Below are 19,213 nucleotides of genomic sequence, written 5' to 3' on the forward strand. Positions count from 1 at the left end.
TTTATTCCAAGAAAGGAAAGTATGTCGGTTTGAAGCAGCTGAGTGGGGACGGGGAGCATTGCGTGACTCCGGCCCGAGCGGCTGCGAAGGAGATTACCGTACTCAAGGTCCCGAGACATTCTATTTTATATTAATTCTGTAAATTCAAATACAGGAACGACAATACAAACTACATGTATGGGACAACCAATCACTTTTCTTGTTCTTCCAGTAAATTTCCCGCCCATGAGAATAACAACCACAGCTGCAGTTGTTACATGCAACACTTACTATAGGACGAATGCTTAATGCCATACCTCCTACATTTTGAGTCCCATGCCATATAAATTTTGCATCTATTTTTTACTACCTCACATCACCTTATACGTTATTGTTTAATTCTTTTCAGTTCCTGAAAGAAATCACAAACGCAACCTGTGAAAAAACAATGGAACAACCCACGCTTCAAACCATCAAGGACCAGGTTCTTCTTGCGCTGGGACCGGTCGTCAGTTACCGAAGTTTTAAACACGGAAAACGATCTGCTAAAGCCATCGCAGAAGCAGAATATTCAAGGGCGACAGAATCTTTAAAAGAAGACGGATTTGGACGCATTGTTCAATTCACCATCCCAAGAGTGTGCGGGAAATGTAAAGTTTTTTTCAAATCCAAACCAGATCCTTGGCGAAACACTGCCTCCATCAGCAAGACAGAATTTCAAAACGCCTTTTCAAGGCCAATTCATAGTGGAATTTCCGCCCCAGTGCGGGCTTTTTTGCAAAGCAATGCTTACATTGAATAAAGACTTCTCTTGCGTATACAGAAGAGACATTCTTTGAACTGGGTAAGATCATGCATGTTGAATTACTGATATACAATTTACAACAAATGCTACCAATTGTTATGTTTAGAAACTTTAGCAAACTTAGCATTGTTAGTGGGCACATGGCCACGCCAGCTGGTCACAATAACCTTTATTTGAAGTAACATTTCCATTTCGAGTTTCAAATTGTGTATAGAAATATCGTATAACGTTTTATTTCCTATTGTTTTCCATAAGTTGCCTTGGTAACTTCTTAATAAAATATATACTAGCTTCGAATTTATTATTCATAGACTACGGCACTGCGGCACTGCGGTAGCAATAGTTTAACCAACATGGAATTTATTATTCATCAACTACCGCACTGCGGCACTGCGGTAGCAAGAAACTTTTGCCCTTCAAATTGGGCTGGGTATTCTGCCATCGCTCCAGTTGCTCTTTATCGTGTGAGTTCATTGACCTATACTTTTCATCTTTATTTGAAAGAGTCTGTTTTTTCCGATAGGTCCATAGACCTGTACTTTTCAAAACAATTTGAAGGAAGTTCTTATTTTTTCTCTGGGTTCATTGGGCTGTAAATTTCTCTCCTTTCTTCCAGTTTGCTGCAATTTCTGAAGTAGATTTATGCTTTCTTATTATTTTTTTCCTTTCTATATTTGATAATTCACATAAACATCTAAGAAATGCAACCTCATAGTTTGTTTCAAAACAATTAAATTTACTTTGAATAATAGAACAAAAGAGATCAATAACAGAATCTACATTTGAAAATACCTTTGTTACATAATTTTTTGGGTTCAGAACCATTGTATACAAAAACGTGTGGTAACTCATCTTTTCCTTTGCATACCACTGGAAAACACAACTAATGCAGTACTGAGCTAGAAATTCACATCAAAAGGCCTGTGCTGCTTTCCTTATTATCCAAAATTTCAGTTTTAAGCTGTTGTTCACTGGGAACAACATTACAAGATAAATTTCCCTGACATCTTGCTCTATGAATAACTTTTACATGGCGAGCGGCCTACGTCTAATTTCTTTAGTAAATCAGAAATAAAAACATATTTTGCTGGAGTAACATTTCTGATAAATTGCTCTTCCATTCTCAATGATAATATCAACTGTTTGAGAGGTGCAATAGTTACAAGACTTTTGAGGTGGAAAAACAAATGGAATAAAATGACACAGCAGAACATTCTTTGCAAGAACAAAGATAAACATAATTTAAGTGCTCCTAGGGTCTAAAATTTTGGTTTCAAACATATAATGAATGAACAATGCTTCCACTGCTGCTTTACATTTTCATAATATTAACACATTTAATCACATAAGTAACAGATGTTTGTGCACATGTATTCTGAAAATGTTGTACCGAATTCATTAATGAATCTATTTCAATTGAAGTACATGTTGCAAATGGGTCCCATACCTAATAAATCTCTGCCGTGAGAATAAAAAAATTTACACCTCCCATTAGGCAGACAGTGTATTGCTACTGTGTAAAGTTCAAGTGTTAAAATATATGCATGATATTTATCCATGAGCAAAGAATCAAAGCCAGCTAACATTGATAACACAAGGAAAGTCTGAAATTATAGGAAGTGCACTATATAGCAAACCACTATAACTATCACTGTATGTCAACTGATAAGTAATGCAGCTTAACCTATAACCATAACAGGCAAATCTGTCAAAAATACTAGTCCCTGTTTGCATGATTGTGACAAAGCTGAATACATATTATTCCCAATGTTTATAATTTGAACCAGGTCAGCTGAAGAGGTTATTGGATTCCTGAACTTTTAAACAAGTGCCGACGGAGACATTGCCACACGTTGTGTGCCTGCATTTGCCGAACCAAATACTTCAACATTACCTTGACTGTATGGTGCGGCAATAGTTTTAGTTGGATCAACAATTCCTGGACCTGGGTTGTTTGTACGTCATTTGCAAGTCGAATTAACTCAGGAATGTACAGTATTGTGAAAAAGTAATGAGAGCGAAATGCGCGAATTTCGTTCTTTGTCCCTGCGAACTTTCGACGAAATTTCGCTCGAAAATTCGAGCGTCGTTTCGCGATGTTTCCAGCGTAATTTCGCTAAAACAAAGAGAGAAACTTCGCCGCATTTTCGAGCCCAGCGCGAAAATTCGCTAAGACATAAGACAAAGAGAGAAAATTCGCCGCATTTTCGAGACCAGCGCGAAAATTCGCCGCACTTTCGAGACCAGCGCGAAAACCCAAAAGCGTATAATTTCGCTTGTTGTACCCGAAATTTCGTAGTGTGGTTTGTAAAGATCGATCACGTATCGATCGGCTATTCAGTTTTGTAAACAACTGCAGTCACTTTGACAGCACTTTGATGATCAGTACATGTATTTTGGAAATAGTTCAGTAGTTGTGTCCGTTTCAATTCTCTACAAAATTCGCCCTTTGTAATGTGTTTTATTCATCTTTCTCGGCAGAGAAGACTCGACAAAACATATGCAATTTCAATCCTTTGGTAATTGTGAGGACAAACTGTTGTCAACAATGCAAAGCCTGTAAATATAAAAGAGCCGGCGAGTGTTATCTTGTAATGGTTCCCGGGTCTACATTTGTATTACACCAGAAGTGTTTCTTGACAAAGCTTACTTACCAATTTTCAGGATAACTGTTAACTTTTTGGCAGGCGCCGGCAAGTCATCGCAGTGAAAAGAACATCAATGGTGCCATTTCCATTTGATGAGAAACTTTGAATTCAGCTGTAAAAGACTTTAAATACATAGCTTAAAAGCCTTGCGTGATTGCAGCTTCTTTGTTATTATTTTTTTTGACCAGGGAAGAACACTGTACGATACCTTTCGACTTTCATTCCACGCATGTGCGAGTTGTCAGTGAATGCGAATTTTCGCTCGAAATTTCGGAACGAATTATCGGTCAAAGCGAATTCTCGCTCGAAAATTCGCGTCAACTTAAACAATAGGCATTGCGAAAATTCGGCGAATTTTCTGCGAACTTTCGCGCTGGACAAAAATTCGCCATTTTTCGTCGAAAAGCCCCGAAATTCGCGAATTTCGTCGAATTACGTTCTCATTACTTTTTCACAATACTGTAAAAGCGATACAAATAGATCTTTGTAAAGCCACAGATGGTAACTTGTTACATTTCATAAATGTGAACCAAACGTTTCAATACTGGCAAATAAATGACAGAAAACCAGAATTTCCCCTTGAAGCATCCTCTACATTCCTTTGCCACCAAATAAACAGAATGCATATCAATCTTTCTTTTCTTTCTTCTTTAATCAAAATAATTGCCACTAGTGCATAAATGCTAATCCGGCAATGGAGCGGCCAGCAGTCGCTCAATTTACATGTACGGCGTTACAAGTACAGTTACATAGTAAAATAACAATTAGGATTACATAGTATGAAATTACAATCACATGGTATGACACTAAACGAGGTATTAAGTGAAGTTAACATGTTAGAGTAGTGGGCACTCTCCGGATAAATTCTGGGTACGATGCCGATCTAACAACATCAGCTGGTAACGCGTTCCATGCAGGAATTGATCTTACATAGAAGGAATGTTTGTAAGCGTCGACAGAGGAGGATGGGAGCCTGATCTTAAAGTCGTGACTCTTCCTTGTACGGCCATACGCAGGCACGGATGTGAGCTCATAGGGAACGGAGATGTTAACTTGGCCTCTATGAATTTTATAAAACATGCCGAGATCGTACATCCTGCGCCTTGACTGCAATGAAGGCCAGTTCAAATCAGTAAGCATAGATGAAACGCTACTATGGCGGCTGTAATCGTTGTTAACAAAACGTGCTCCACGGCGCTGAACGGCTTCAATACAATCAATCCCTTTTTTTATATGCGGAGACCAAGCAACCGTGGCGTATTCAACAATAGGACGTACTAAAGATAGGTAGGAGCGTTCCTTAACAGAGCGATCACACGATGATAGATTCCTTTGAAGGATCCCTAAGACTCTCATAGCCTTCTTTTTAGCTTCGTCACACTGCAATTGCCAACACAACGTACATGTTATGTACACGCCGAGATATTTTTGGTGACGAGTATCGTCGAGCTGCACGTTACAAAGGGAATAACTAAACTGGGAAGGAGATTTCTTCAAAGTGACAGACATAACAAAACATTTACTGGGAGCAAATTTCATCTGCCAGATGGAGGACCACTTCTCTAGTTGATCGAGGTCTCGCTGGAGAGCTAAATGATCGCTTACAGAATTTGTCGGACGGTAAAGAACACAGTCGTCAGCGAAGAGCTTGATACCAGATGTGATGTTTTTAGGTAGGTCATTAATAAACATTAAAAAGAAAATGGGGCCCAATACGGTACCCTGGGGCACTCTGGAGACTACAGGAGACCACGAAGAAGCAGAGCCATTAATCACAACGCGTTGGCTACGCCCAGTTAAAAAGCTTCGAAGCCAGATATTAGCCTTGTTGCGAATACCGTAGTAGGCAGCCTTAAGTAAAAGCCGTTCATGGGGGACAGAATCAAAAGCTTTTGCAAAGTCTAGAAATACAACATCGACTTGACCATGGACGTTTAGGACTGATGCCCACTCGTGGATGACGGATCAACGACTAGTCGCATGCCCATATTGACAATAACAGTACTTCTAAAAACAGTTCAGATTGCTAAAAGTCGGATCAGTTTTTCTCAGGTATTCTCAGTTTTGCTCAAAGCTGCTCTAAGGTTCTCAAAGATCACTAGGAGCTGAGATGGCCGGCATGTTGATGGAGATCAGTTTGAATGACCTTCATGTCGATCCCTGCTCTCATACAAAGTGTTTATTTCTGAAACAAATTAGAAAAAAAAAATTTAATTTTGTCTTTAATGTCAACAACTTACCTTTGGCTCCACAATCGAAAGAGATTTATTCTAACAGCTCGATCCGTACGACCCGGGCCGTACGACCGCGACTACAATCACAAAGTTTGAACAGTCAAGATGCATGCGATGATTCGGGCGCGACCATGCACATCCAAGAGAAAATGACACATCTTAAGGGCTAGACTTTCAAAAGTCCTTCATCTTGTGTATATTCGCATCTGAAAAATCAGGCTTTGCTCGCTTTGCCCTCTCGTGAGGTGGAATTGTGGCAAGTCAACTTAAAGGATTGAAACATGAGAGGGATGGTTGATTTCTTCAAACACGTACTGTTTATTTTGTGATGCAAAATGGACTGATATTCCAAGCATACATACATTTTAAGACTCTAATACTTCTCTTCAAGTCTTTCTATTAATTTTTCTGATTCAACAATATATTTTTCAGCAGCTATTAATTGTTTTGAATAATCCCCTACGCCCCGCCCCACGTAAAGTTACAGTCATGTATGTAAATGTTATGCAAGCATAAATTTCCATGCACTAATGTGACACAGAAAACAAGAAACGGAGGGCATTTTATACCTCATGCGCTTACTGCGCATGAGTAATTACTGTAACTTGTTCTAAGAATACTGACCTTTATCACTATAATGGGGCCAGCCAGCAATTGGACAGGGAGGGTGTTCTTAATGAAGCATGATGCAGTTCTGAAGTCAATTTGGCACCCTTTCAAAATTGGATTTCAGAGGGCATCAACTCGCTTCAGTATAAAAGTAAGCCCTATGACAATCAAGCTTTGATGGTTGTCCTCACCATGCTTACATACACTGTAATAGGGTCTGTTCTGAACTTAACTCTAAGTCCATGATTTTAATAAAATAACATTATTGTTATTTTTTAATAATTATTGGGCCAAAAGCTGTAAACAGAAGGGTTCATGGTAAATAACTACTTACCTTAGTATAATACTAAAAGAATGAAGAGTCTCAGTCTTCAACAAAGTGATGTTTCATGAATAGAGAAATGAGCTAACATGTATGTGAGAATCTCTGAGGGCTAACTAGTTAGATAGATTTTGGGAGAAAATTACCTCCACATGAACATTCGTCTGCATTAGCGGTCAACTGTGGTCAAACACGTTACAATTTTCCATTAGAATACTGTAATAGGAGTTTTGTCAGAGTCTTACTTTAATCCCCAAAAATTGTTGAAGAACAAGCGATTGTTGCATATCATCCTCGCTTGAAGTGGTAATACAGATGCAAGGGACATTTTTTTGGCCTTCTTAGTGTGTGGAATGAAATGTTCTGGGAGAGAGAAGCACCACATAGAGATACGCATATTGCAGCCAACCATGTCCTCCACGAGAATGGTTGTAGGAGACATATTATCAGGTATACTAATTTTACTCCAGGATAGTGTTATCCTTAAGCTAATTGCTATGATAATTGCGAACAAATTTGTCAACTTAAAACGACCAGAGACTGACAACAAGGGCAAGCTAAGCCAATATACTGAAATGTTAGGCAAATGTTTGTACAACAATAGTACTTGTGTAACTGTAATAATTATTACTGTGATGAAAGAAGCCATGATCCCTAAACATTCCGGTGAAGTTTTTAAAGCTATCAAAAGACAAGATTTTTCAAAGGAATGCTCTACTACACTGCGTTTTTGTATAACTATACCGCTGATATAGAGTAATAAATTTATGTAGATTTAACCAAGCCTGAAAAAGGAGCTCCCGGGTTATTTTTTTTTTTTATAATATCATTACCTGGCTTGAGCATGCAATCCATTTGAAACCCAGTACCTCTATTGATGATGATGATGTTTCTTCTTCTTCTTCTTTTTCTTCTTCTTATTATTGTTATTATTATTTACTTTATTATTATTTAATGGATTGTTACGAGTTCAAATGTTTTGAGGAAAGGTAGCTTGCAAACTAAACTGAACGCAGGGTTGTCGGAACAACAAGAAGATTTATTCCAAAAATGAACATAGTTTCCATGAAGTAAAACTCTGAATAACTCGTACTTGACAAACTTACACGGCCTCCGCCAACTTGAATAAACACAGCTTCTGTCACACTTGAATAAAAACGGCTAATGCCAACTCTCTTCGCTTGTGAAAAACTAGTTAGAAAAACACTCCGTCTGGACTCGTCTACTTATATACTCTGACAATAAATTTCTAGAACTTTCTAAAATAGTAATGAATCTAATTATAGAAAGATTACAAAACACACCGATTTAGAAACGGTTATGCACGAACCTAAAAATAAACAAACTACAAACTCTCGTGAAGCTTCTAGACAGTCAGGCTAGTCACGCAACGCTATTTTTTGTAACATGTATAATATTAAATTATTGGGCAACTTCGTAATGTGTAGGCGCCCACAAGCAATACCGATGCCCATGATTACCATGAGAAAAGAAACTCATGGGTTCTCCGCTAAAAATGTAACAAAAACATCTATGTGTTGTCTTACTAGACGATTATTCAAACCCTGAAGATATAAGCAAGCAGAAACACTATTCACAAGACAAGAATCATCGTCCATATTTGTAACATGTTGTATGAAATATAAAGCTCTCATCTCTCCCATAGGAAATGATCCCACATTTTTAACAAATGTCAAAAGGGCAGTGGAAGAGGCACTTCTGGCGGCAAGGGCTGTGCGCAATTTCAGGTTTTCCCCCCTCTCCCTTTTCTTGTCCTGCCTCCTTATCCAAGCAGCCTAGAATGTCTAATTATATGGAAAGTTATGTAGAGCTACTCGTGAGACCCCGAATATTGGTGTAGGTGCGTTTTGAATCCATAACCTTCCGTGTGGTTGCCAAGTCAACTATTAGAGCATACATTCTTTGTTGCAGGGATCTTCTTCTTAGAGATAGGGATTTGCGGGAAACTCAAGATAGGGAAGCCCTAGCATCTGTAAGTTACGATAGAGTAAAAGTAAAGAAAAGTTTATCTTGAAATTAAATTGCATTTTAAGTGCGCGAGTAAGCCATACACTCAATACTTTACCTGCTTACGTCAGCTCATGATTCAAAATGTGTGTTTATGTTGGTGAAAAATAGGTTGGGGCCTTTTTTTTTCTAAATCGTTTTCTTGTTATTTCTAACATTGTCAGTGAACGCTGTATGGAAAGATTTCACCGTCCTGTTTTTTCAAACACACAATTCATGCTTATTTTAAGACTCAAGGAAATGCCCTATATCGTTGCCATGGTAACGACATTTTGGAATAAAATGTAACGTGACAAATCTATGATGGGTATTTAATACTCTGGCCAAATTTCGTCTTCATATGAGTACCCTAACTATTTCGAGCCTCCTCAAAGCTCTACGAGTTAAAAAGGAAAAATATATTTATATGTATAATATATAACTTGCATGAACAGAAGATGGCGCAAACTTTTCTTGTGTAATTGAAAGTCCCTTTAAATATTTTACGTTTCGCCCGTTCAGGCTTCTTCAGCAACACTGTACAAGATAATGAATACTTGGAGTTTTCATTATCTTGTACAGTATTGCTAAAGTATCATGTACATTATTACATGGGGTCGAACACAAATCCAATGGGTGGTTACATCAAGATTTGAACTCGAAACGTTTTCATGCAAATAAAGCATCCTAAGCCATCTTAGAGAATGTGAAAAATGCTAACTGACTTACTGTACACCAACCAGTTATGCTTTTCTTTTGTAAGGAAATGGAAGACAAGCGGAAAGGGCAACAAATGTAAGTATACATGCTGTTCATGGAATTCTGGCTAAATGCTAACTATCAAGGTTTTCTAGTCAATTAGTGCAATTATTCAGTAAAACGTGACATGAGACTCAATGATGCTTTCACTCTTATCTAATTGTAACAGTTATAAAGCAAGTGGAGCTCTCTCCTCCTCCACCATCAACGCCATTGGCCATGGGCAGGGACAACGGTCGTCTTTTTACTCATCTTACCTTTTTTATTGAACTTCATCAGATTTGGTACTTATTTTCCGTTTCAAAAATGGCAACCGTCGGAGGATTTATTTGAACTCCCTCCCTCCCCTCTCCATCCCCCTCCCCCTGTAATTTAAAAGTGTAAATGCCAAGATCCTAAGGTTGCATCATACTCAGAAACTTAACAATTACAGGGGTGGCGATATGCGAGGCGATAGACAATTCGAACTCAGTTTGCAGAATGATTAAAATCACGTTTAATCACAGTTCAAGATTCTCGAGACAAACTAGTGAAGACGGTGATGACAGGAGGTGAATTACGGTAACAAAACAGTTCCCAAAATAACTGATGAAGTAAACTTGATGGTAGTAAAGTTCGTAGATGCGGCACAAATGAGTAGAACAAGGTAGTATAATGTGGTGTAGTGTAGTGTAGGTTCGAACTGAAAACGATAATTAAATACAACACAGCTAAGATAAAGCGTTAGCTACATAGGCATATAACAGACATAATAATCGGTATTTAACCGGCCGACAAAAAAGGGCGGTTTCAGAAAGACTAATAGACATAACTAACAACTCGTAGCATAAAAAGAATGCTGAGAACATTTCATCCAAAGTACCGGAATAGTAGAAATAACAGAACTAAAAACTACTAGCATCGAACGTATCTTGATCACGATAACAATAATTTGGTAAAGGTCAGACAATTGGTTTCGTAGCGTGACAACACTTGAACATTGAAAACTAGTCGCTGGCAGTAATAACAATGAAAGTAAAAGATAAGGAACTTACTTTGGTGACGACTCGCACAGACGACAGCAAAGAGTATAACTCAATAATAGTCAAATGGTAGCCTATAGCCGATTGATCCTCTGATCGTAGCGGTTGCGGAATAACTAACTAACGATTACGGTTGTTACGAGTCGCTTTTTATACGCGCGCATACGTGATTATGCCTAGGGCGTTACTTGAAACGTGTAAACTACATCTTAGAAGTGTTGCTTCATTTCCTACACGAATTTAGCTTTGAGTAAGCATGAAACTGCAAATTCCTAACCGATGCGTAATACATTTGAGCACGTTCTACTGAAACCAAAGCTATTGATTGTTACTAGAAAATGTCTTAAAATCAGGGAGCGTTTCAAAACTAACATTCCGGCCCCTTAAAGGCGATAGGAGCCTTTACTAAATAACCATAACAGGTTTGAAACGCTAACTCTATTGATTACTAAACTATAAATGTTCATACTAATCACTACGTGTCCATTATGATAATATTCTTAGTTGCTAACTCTTGCTTAAAATCTCCGCAGTCTCCAGTAGAACAATCTTGTCTATGGGTCGCACTAACTCAGAGGTCCTGGTCTTGACTTTAGCAGAGCGTACTAGCCCATCCTTCTTCCGATTGTGGTAAACTTCGAGCACTCGTCCTAGCGGCCATACACTACGCGGTAGGTTTTCGTCTAGTAGAAGGACGATATCATTAACTGCTAGGTTTGACTGTAACTTGGTCCATCTTTGGCGTTGCTGTAGGGATGGAAGATATTCTCTTGTCCAGCGGCGCCAGAACACGTTGCTGAGGTATTGAACTTGGCGCCATCTGCGACAGCTGTAATTGTCATCCTTAGAGAACACCCCTGGAGGGATTGTTGCTCCAGCTCGGAGAAGCAGAAGATGGTTAGGTGTTAGCGCGTTGAGATCCTTCACATCGTCAGACACTTTGGTTATTGGTCTGCCATTCACTATCGACTCAACTTCGCACATCAGTGTACTTAGACCTTCGTCGTCTAAGACCTGTTGTTTCAGCAATGCTTTCATAACTTTCCTTACAGTTCTAATGCATCTCTCCCACACTCCGCCGTGGTGTGAAGCAGCCGGTGGATTGAATGTCCATTTAATTTCTTGCTGCAAGAGAAATTCATGGATCTGGTTCTGGTTCCTTTCTTAGAGCGCCTTCTGTAGCTCTTTCTCGCCTTTAACGAAGTTTCTTCCGTTGTCGGATCTTATTTCCTCTGGCCTTCCTCTTCTCCCGATGAAGCGTCGAAGGGCGTTGATGAACGATTCTGTATCCATAGAGTGAACAATCTCGATGTGGACAGCTCTTATCGTGAGGCACGTAAACAAAGCGCCGTACCTCTTAGCGGTTGTTCGTCCACGGCGCACTGTGAAGGGACCAAACAAATCTACGCCTACATACGTAAATGGTGGCTTTGAAGGCGTGACACGATCTTGCGGCAAATTGGCCATTTTCTGTTGCATTACGGGAGCTTGGTGGCGCCGACAGCTGAAACACGTGTTGATAATGTTGCGGACATTAGATCGTGCTCCCAAGATCCAATACCTTTGCCTGATAAGTGATAGAGTGTACTCGATTCCAGAGTGGGCTGAAGCGCGATGGAAGTATTCAATAATCAGCTTAGTAACATGGTGTCTCTTTGGAAGAATAATGGGATGTTTGGCGTCATTTTCTATTGGTGCGTGTTCCAATCGTCCTCCTACACGGAGAAGTCCATTTTCCAAGACTGGGTCTAGTTTGTAAATGCTGCTGTTCTTCTTAAGGTTGTTCTGGTTTGCTGTTTCTCGGTGTCGTTGCCGACGCCACTTAGACTAGCCAACTCATCCTTGAAGGTTTGCTTCTGAACGTATTTAATGATTTCATTTTCAGCTTCATTAATTTCGCTAATGCTTAATGGCGAAATGATACTATCATCGGATTGGAGCTGGATGGTTTTGTTTGTGTTGCTGTTCTGACTTCGGTTTCGCAAAAAAATTTTGTAGCGCAACACCCATGCTATAATCTTCTTAAGCCGGGACCATGACGAAATATTTTCCATTGCATTGCCAATGTAATCGCAGGAGACGCTTGCTTTGTTTGCAAATGTTTCGACTCCCTTCTTCACTTCTGGGTCGTTATCAGGGATCTCGCCCAGGTTCTCCGGTCTTTGTGGCCATGACTGCTCCACTTTCTTCAGGAACGGTGGTCCGTGCTTCCAGCGTTCATTCATTAACAGCTCATCTACTGTCATTCCTCTGGATGCTTCGTCAGCCGGGTTGAGCGTACTTTCAACGTATCTCCACTGCGCAGCTGTAGACTGGTCTAAAATGGCCGACACGCGGTTGGCAACAAAGATCTGAAATCTCTTATCTTTGTTCTCTATATAGCGAAGAACGCATGTGCTGTCAGTCCAAAACGTAGAGCTGTGAACAGCCATGTCAACCTCTTGTTTGATCATGCGGTCCAGCCTTGTTGCTAAGACTGCCGCTGACAACTCCATTCGTGGGATCGTCATTGCCTTGAGAGGGGCCAATCTGGACTTTGCCATAATTAGCGAACAGTGAACTTCACCATGTATATCGATTTGGCGAAGATATGAGACAGCTCCATAGCCTTGGCTAGATGCATCGGAGAAATGGTGGAGCTCGCATCGTTGTATGTCTGAGCAGTTTGGCCGTTTAAAGCATCGCGGAATCTCAAACTGTTCCAGTTTGGGGAGTTCCTTCAGCCAGGTTTGCCATTTTTGCTTGCAGGGTTCAGGAATCTGATCGTCCCATCCGAGGCCCTTGAGACACAAACTTTGTTGAATTGCCTTAGCAGGTAGTATGCATGGTGAAACAAAGCCAAGAGGGTCGTACACCGAGCAAATGATGGACAGAATTCCTCTCCTTGTGATCGGTCTATCTTTTCCAGCGATTTTGTAGCTGAATGTATCCTTCTGTACATTCCATTGGACGCCCAGAGCTCTTTCAGTGAGTGCTAGATTGTTGCTTAAGTCGAGATTCTTAACCGATGGTGCTCTTTCAATTTCGGGAACGCAGCTGATTACGTCTCTTGAATTCGATATCCATTTAGTGAGACGAAATCCTCCCTTGGATAGCATTTCACGGAGTTCTCCCACCAGACGAATAGCTCCAGGATTTGTGGCGACTGATTTTAGACAATCATCGACGTAGAAGTTTCGTTTAACAGTCTCTACTGTGATTGCATCAAAGGCTGCCTTATTATCTTCTGCAGTTTTCTTCAAGGCGAAATTTGCGCAGCTCGGGGACGAGGCACCACCGAACAGATGAACTAACATTTGGTACTCTTCAGGGTCTTTGTTCAGATCGCCGTCTGGCCACCACAAAAATCGCAGATAGTCGCAGTCTCGAGGGGGTACTTGAACCTGATAAAACATATCCTCAATGTCAGACATGAAAGCGATTTGCTCTTGCCGGAACCGTGTTAATACACCGACAAGCATATTTGTCAAATTCGGCCCCTGTAGCAGCTGGTCATTTAAAGAAGTACCCTGGAATTTGGCTGAACAGTCGAATACGACGCGGACCTTGTCAGGTTTCTGGGGATGAAACAGCGTGATGTGGCAAATACCATACGTTTGAGTTGTCCAGATTTTCCTTGCTAACCTTTCTTGCGTAGCCCTTGTTAATCAGATCATCCATGAAGTCTCTGTACTTCTTGTGTAAGGCTAAATCTCTATGAAGACGTTTCTTCAGTGGGTGTAGTCTCTGTCTTGCTTGTGATTTGTTGTTCATTAGAAGTGGTGGATCATTCTTCCAAGGTAAGGCAATTTCATAGTGGCCATTTGAAAGTTTTGCTGAGCCTTCCATGATGTGTAACGCTTTGCGGTCGTTTTGTGACATGCAAGCTTGAGGCTCGTAGCTGGAGTCGTTGAATTCTAAGTTGCAGAAATCTTCAAATTGTTTGCTTAGCTTGGCGCTTGTATCGAGGAAGTTTGCAGTAGGAGCCTTGCTTTCTTTTCTGCCTAGGGGACCATTTAATACCCATCCGAAAATTGTTCGTGTTGCAAAAGGACCGCCGTCTTTGCTTTCTCTAAACTCTTTCGGTTGAAGCACTTGAGGGGCATCACTTCCAATGAGAAGACCGACTTCCGATTCTATACTTTGCATTTTAATTCCCTCCAAGTGTGGCCAGCGGTTTACATCTTCTTGCGTTCCGATGGTGTCATTTGAGACCGGGAGGCTGGGCGTAGAATACACCATTGGTAGCTCGATTTGGTTTTGCTCGATGAGATCCGATACTTCCAGATTCACAAGAGAACACTCGATTGACTGGCTAGACGTTTGCATGGTTGTGAGGGAGAGGGACGTTTTCTTCCCTTTGGTGCCGAGTTTTCTGAGAAGATCTTCTGTACAGAACGACGTGTTTGAGCCTGAATCCAGGAATGCATACGTTAGCACTTTCTTACTGCTACCCTTTACTTTAACCTTCACTGGAACTATCGATAATCCAATCACAGAACCGCTGGTCACTTGAGATGTGTTCACGTTTAAGTAGCTGTTACTCGCTTGTGCTGCATTTGGAGTTGTTGCTGGTTCGGTTTGACCTTCTTTCTCGTTCTGACTTGGTGGCGTTTCTTTCACGTGTAGATAAGTTGAATGCTTCTTTGTACACCCTTGAATACGACAAAAGCTCCGTTTTGGACAGTCTTGAACAAAATGACCAGGAACTAGACAATTAACGCATAGCTTATTCGCACGAACGAACTGGTAGCGGTTGCCTAAACTTAACTTCTTGAACTCATCACATTGTGACAGCCAGTGGTTTCTTTTACAAGAGGGGCACTTAAATTCCTTTCTTTCTTCTTTATTGTTTGGTCGCTGTGGGAAGGGTTGCTCTAGTCCCTGTGTGGTGAAAGATTTACCGTCTCGTCTGTTTCTCGTGCTTGCCCTGGAGTTAAAGGACGGTCTCTGTTCGCTTTGGACCTTACCAAAAATGGGGTGGTTGGCTGCTCTTGATCTTGCTTCCACAAACTCCGATATGTCTTTCAGGTTGGGATCCCTCTTTTCCTTCTGGGAGATTGTATCCACAAGATCACGCCATTTCAGCCTCAGTGGATAAGGCAACCGCTCTACGATTTTCCTCAGACTGTCAGGGTTTTCAAGACGGTTCAGGTAGCCAATTTCCTTGAGGGTATTTCTACAGCTGGTCAATAGTATAGAGAATTTCTGTAGCGAAGGACCATCTTCAACACGGATTGGTGCACCATTAATTACACGGTCCACGTACGCAGTGGCAATATTGTATGGTTGCCCATATCGCTCTGCCAATAGCCTCTTAGCTTCATTATAGCCAATGTCATCAGGCATTGTTAGACAGCTTCGCACAAGATCTTGGACAGAACCACTAGTGTATTGCAGAAGATAATAAAGTCTTGTGCTAGCGCTTGAGGTTTTTCGTTCCACAAGGTTTTCGAAGGCGCGAACGAATTCGCAGTACCCGATGGGGTCGCCGGAGAACACAGGAACTTCAGGTTGCGGTAGAGTTAATGCCATAATAGCTTCTTGTTGCTGGTGAATTAAGAGCTGAATATCACCCTTTGGTGGAGTAACTGAGGTGGCCTGAGGTACAGAGTTTTGGCCAGGTGTTGGCTCTTCCACGCATTTCTTTCGCCATGCGGAGGCTTCTGGATTAAACCGCCTTGCCGGTTCCTCTGATTTTGCAACAGACGTCAAAGTAGGGTTAAGGGGGGTGGACTGTTCTGGGAGGTTCTCTGATCCAATGGCGTTAGCTATAGGTGCGACCTTATCTCCTTTCAGAACCATTTCGATTCCATTGGGAGCCGGCACTTGATCAGCAGAAAATTCCGCCTGCGGTTCTTCTTTTGGAAAATAGCTCGCAGCAATTTCTCTTTCTACCGCTTGCGCATAAACGAGTTCTTCGGCTTCTGCCTTCGCCAGTTCAGTTTCGAATTTTAACTTGGTTTTGCGCTGTCGCAGTTTTAACTCTTCTTCTTCAATTTGGTGCAATCGCTTCAGCGTAGCAGCTTCTGCTTCTAAAATGGCCTTTCTAGCTGCGGCCTTTGCTCTAGCACTAGCGGACGAAGAGCGTGACGTTTGCGACGAGCGTGAAGAGCGCGATGCTCGAGACACGAGAGAACGTGTGCCAACGTTTGACACACTGTCCTCTGGTTTAACTTGCACCTGGAAAGAGTTTATTAGCCTTGTCGTTTCGATCCCCGTGAGCCACACGTCTACATGTTCTTGCATGTGTTCTACTTGGTCGAATACCGAGTCATAATACGATGTCGACTCCTCGATAGCCTCTCTTTCCGTCAGTTGGCTATGAAATGTCCTATGCGCAGCTTCAAATTTGACAAATGCTTCTTTCAGTTCGTTTGTTTTCCTGTTTACTTCATCGACATTGTTGTCATCAGTCATTAGATCGGTAATTTCGTTAATCTTCCTAGTCACGACTCCTTTCGCGAGGCCACGTGCCCTCTTTGTATCCATTGCGATAAGAAAGATCGATTAATCCCGTGTTAATTGATGATAACAACTTGGCATCCGGTAGTCACTCCTATAAGTAGTGTCGGATAGCGATTGCGTGAGGTCTTATGACGTAGACTGACCTGCGAGAATTCCTTCACAGTTTGAGATAGTTGCTTGCTCGCCGTTCAAATTCGAACTCATGTAAATGCCAAGATCCTAAGGTTGCGTCATACTCAGAAACTTAACAATTACAGGGGTGGCGATATGCGAGGCGATAGACAATTCGAACTCAGTTTGCAGAATGATTAAAATCACGTTTAATCACAGTTCAAGGTTCTCGAGACAAACTAGTGAAGACGGTGATGACAGGAGGTGAATTACGGTAACAAAACAGTTCCCAGAATAACTGATGAAATAAACTTGATGGTAGTAAAGTTCGTAGATGCGGCACAAATGAGTAGAACAAGGTAGTATAATGTAGTGTAGTGTAGTGTAGGTTCGAACTGAAAACGATAATTAAATACAACACAGCTAAGATAAAGCGTTAGCTACATAGGCATAACAGACATAATAATCGGTATTTAACCGGCCGACAAAAAAGGGCGGTTTCAGAAAGACTAATAGACATAACTAACAACTCGTAGCATAAAAAGAATGCTGAGAACATTTCGTCCAAAGTACCGGAATAGTAGAAATAACAGAACTAAAAACTACTAGCATCGAACGTATCTTGATCACGATAACAATAATTTGGTAAAGGTCAGACAATTGGTTTCGTAGCGTGACAACACTTGAACATTGAAAACTAGTCGCTGGCAGTAATAACAATGAAAGTAAAAGATAAGGAACTTACTTTGGTGACGACTCGCACAGACGACAGCAGAGAGTATAACTCAATAATAGTCAAATGGTAGCCTATAGCCGATTGATCCTCTGATCGTAGCGGTTGCGGAATAACTAACTAACGATTACGGTTGTTACGAGTCGCTTTTTATACGCGCGCATACGTGATTATGCCTAGGGCGTTACTTGAAACGTGTAAACTACATCTTAGAAGTGTTGCTTCATTTCCTACACGAATTTAGCTTTGAGTAAGCATGAAACTGCAAATTCCTAACCGATGCGTAATACATTTGAGCACGTTCTACTGAAACCAAAGCTATTGATTGTTACTAGAAAATGTCTTAAAATCAGGGAGCGTTTCAAAACTAACAAAAAGTAGGGGTGTCCCAAAACTTGACGCTGGATAACATAACATTTTCGTTCACTTTTAGCCTCAAAGAACAGAAAGTACATTTGAAGCGGCAACTTCAGAGGAGGTAAATAACAAGGCTTGAGGCTGTGGTGATTTTTTTTTCTTTCTGGTCTACTTGGCGAAAACAAAAGCTGCAGATCTTATTTGAAGGAATCTGGACGATGTATTTTTTTATTTAATAGACAACAACACTATGCGAATGTTTGGAGGAAATGGTGGTAGATACTGAAGAGGTAATGCTATTTAAGAGTTTTGTCATTAACCATTTCGTTTGTTGTTTGCAACTCAGCCCACTCCATAATTTCTATATGTATGTTTTTCCTGTTGCCATATAATGCAAGAATTGTGTCCACGTACATCATGACGAAAGCGGGAATATCCTTTAAAGAAGAAGCCCTGCCCATTTCACGCTAGTCCGCACGCTATAAAACTAACCGTTGTTATGTGCAATGTGAAAAACATCACGAGGAACTATTCCTTCATATTTATTTACATTAAATTTGCGTTAGATACTTTAATGGACTTTCGTATTAACTTTCCTGAAATATATCATCCAAATTGTTGCGTTTTCTCTTAGGTGCGACAAAAAAGACGCAGGTTCCTGGAAAAATATCAGGTACAAATTTTCCCATGCATTTAAAATATTTTCAGACACAGCCCTAGCCTAAAGCATCCTCTATTTTCCTATTTAGACAATCTGTTTCTCTGTGTACCACTTCCTGTCAAAAACCTTACTAATATATCTCGGTTTTTACGTAGAGAGAAAATGAGGGCAAATGCCAACGCACGGATCATGGTCATTGTGGTGGTGATGATGACGAGGGCAATGACAGTGGAACTGTAAGTACCTGCTGTAAATGCTATGAAAACTTGGATAAAAAGAAAATTGGATAAAAAATAGTATTGCTCTCTCTCCGGGGTTCCAAAATTTTTAATTGAGTATTTCATGCTGCTTTTCAGTGGTATGAAAAGGCTAAAGCTGATAGAAATTTGGATTGTGACAGGGTAACCATGTCTAGCAGTACTGAAACAGCAAATAATGAAACAGTCCCCTGTAATATTGCAGGGTTTCAACCGTTAGAAATACTTTTGGTAAGGCAAGACTTTATCTCGTAGCTCTTAC

General features: G+C 40.7%; 4 protein-coding genes across 4 annotated transcripts in view; 1 reads left to right on the forward strand and 3 right to left on the reverse strand.

The window, feature by feature from the left end:
- The window catches only part of LOC138020894 (uncharacterized), a 28,005-nt gene extending 27,224 nt beyond the window's left edge, over window positions 1-781 (forward strand). The window contains exon 3 of the mRNA XM_068867792.1: window positions 389-781. Within this exon, the coding sequence (XP_068723893.1) occupies window positions 389-781 (393 nt within the window). The remainder of the gene's footprint in view (window positions 1-388) is intronic.
- Window positions 782-10,892: 10,111 nt separating this feature from the next.
- LOC138020895 (uncharacterized) lies at window positions 10,893-11,423 on the reverse strand. Its single transcript, XM_068867793.1, has one exon. It carries the CDS (start codon window positions 11,421-11,423, stop codon window positions 10,893-10,895), a length of 531 nt encoding a protein of 176 aa, XP_068723894.1.
- A 710-nt stretch (window positions 11,424-12,133) lies between these two features.
- Window positions 12,134-13,846, reverse strand: LOC138020896 (uncharacterized). Its single transcript, XM_068867794.1, has one exon. The coding sequence runs from the start codon at window positions 13,844-13,846 to the stop codon at window positions 12,134-12,136; it is 1,713 nt and encodes a 570-aa protein (XP_068723895.1).
- Window positions 13,847-13,934: 88 nt separating this feature from the next.
- Window positions 13,935-18,042, reverse strand: LOC138020897 (uncharacterized). Its single transcript, XM_068867796.1, has 2 exons — window positions 17,689-18,042; window positions 13,935-17,338 (listed from the first exon to the last, which is right to left on the reverse strand). The coding sequence occupies exon 2, from the start codon at window positions 16,854-16,856 to the stop codon at window positions 13,935-13,937; it is 2,922 nt and encodes a 973-aa protein (XP_068723897.1). The 5' UTR covers window positions 16,857-17,338; window positions 17,689-18,042.
- Window positions 18,043-19,213: the final 1,171 nt, after the last annotated feature.

Source organism: Montipora capricornis, chromosome 10 (assembly GCF_036669925.1).
Source record: "Montipora capricornis isolate CH-2021 chromosome 10, ASM3666992v2, whole genome shotgun sequence".
Classification (NCBI taxonomy): Eukaryota; Metazoa; Cnidaria; class Anthozoa; order Scleractinia; family Acroporidae; genus Montipora; species Montipora capricornis.

Coding starts and splice junctions, on each gene's coding strand:
- LOC138020895 (XM_068867793.1), bottom strand. CDS start 11,423: ATGAAAGCATTGCTGAAACAACAGGTCTTAGACGACGAAGGTCTAAGT.
- LOC138020896 (XM_068867794.1), bottom strand. CDS start 13,846: ATGCTTGTCGGTGTATTAACACGGTTCCGGCAAGAGCAAATCGCTTTC.
- LOC138020897 (XM_068867796.1), bottom strand. CDS start 16,856: ATGGATACAAAGAGGGCACGTGGCCTCGCGAAAGGAGTCGTGACTAGG.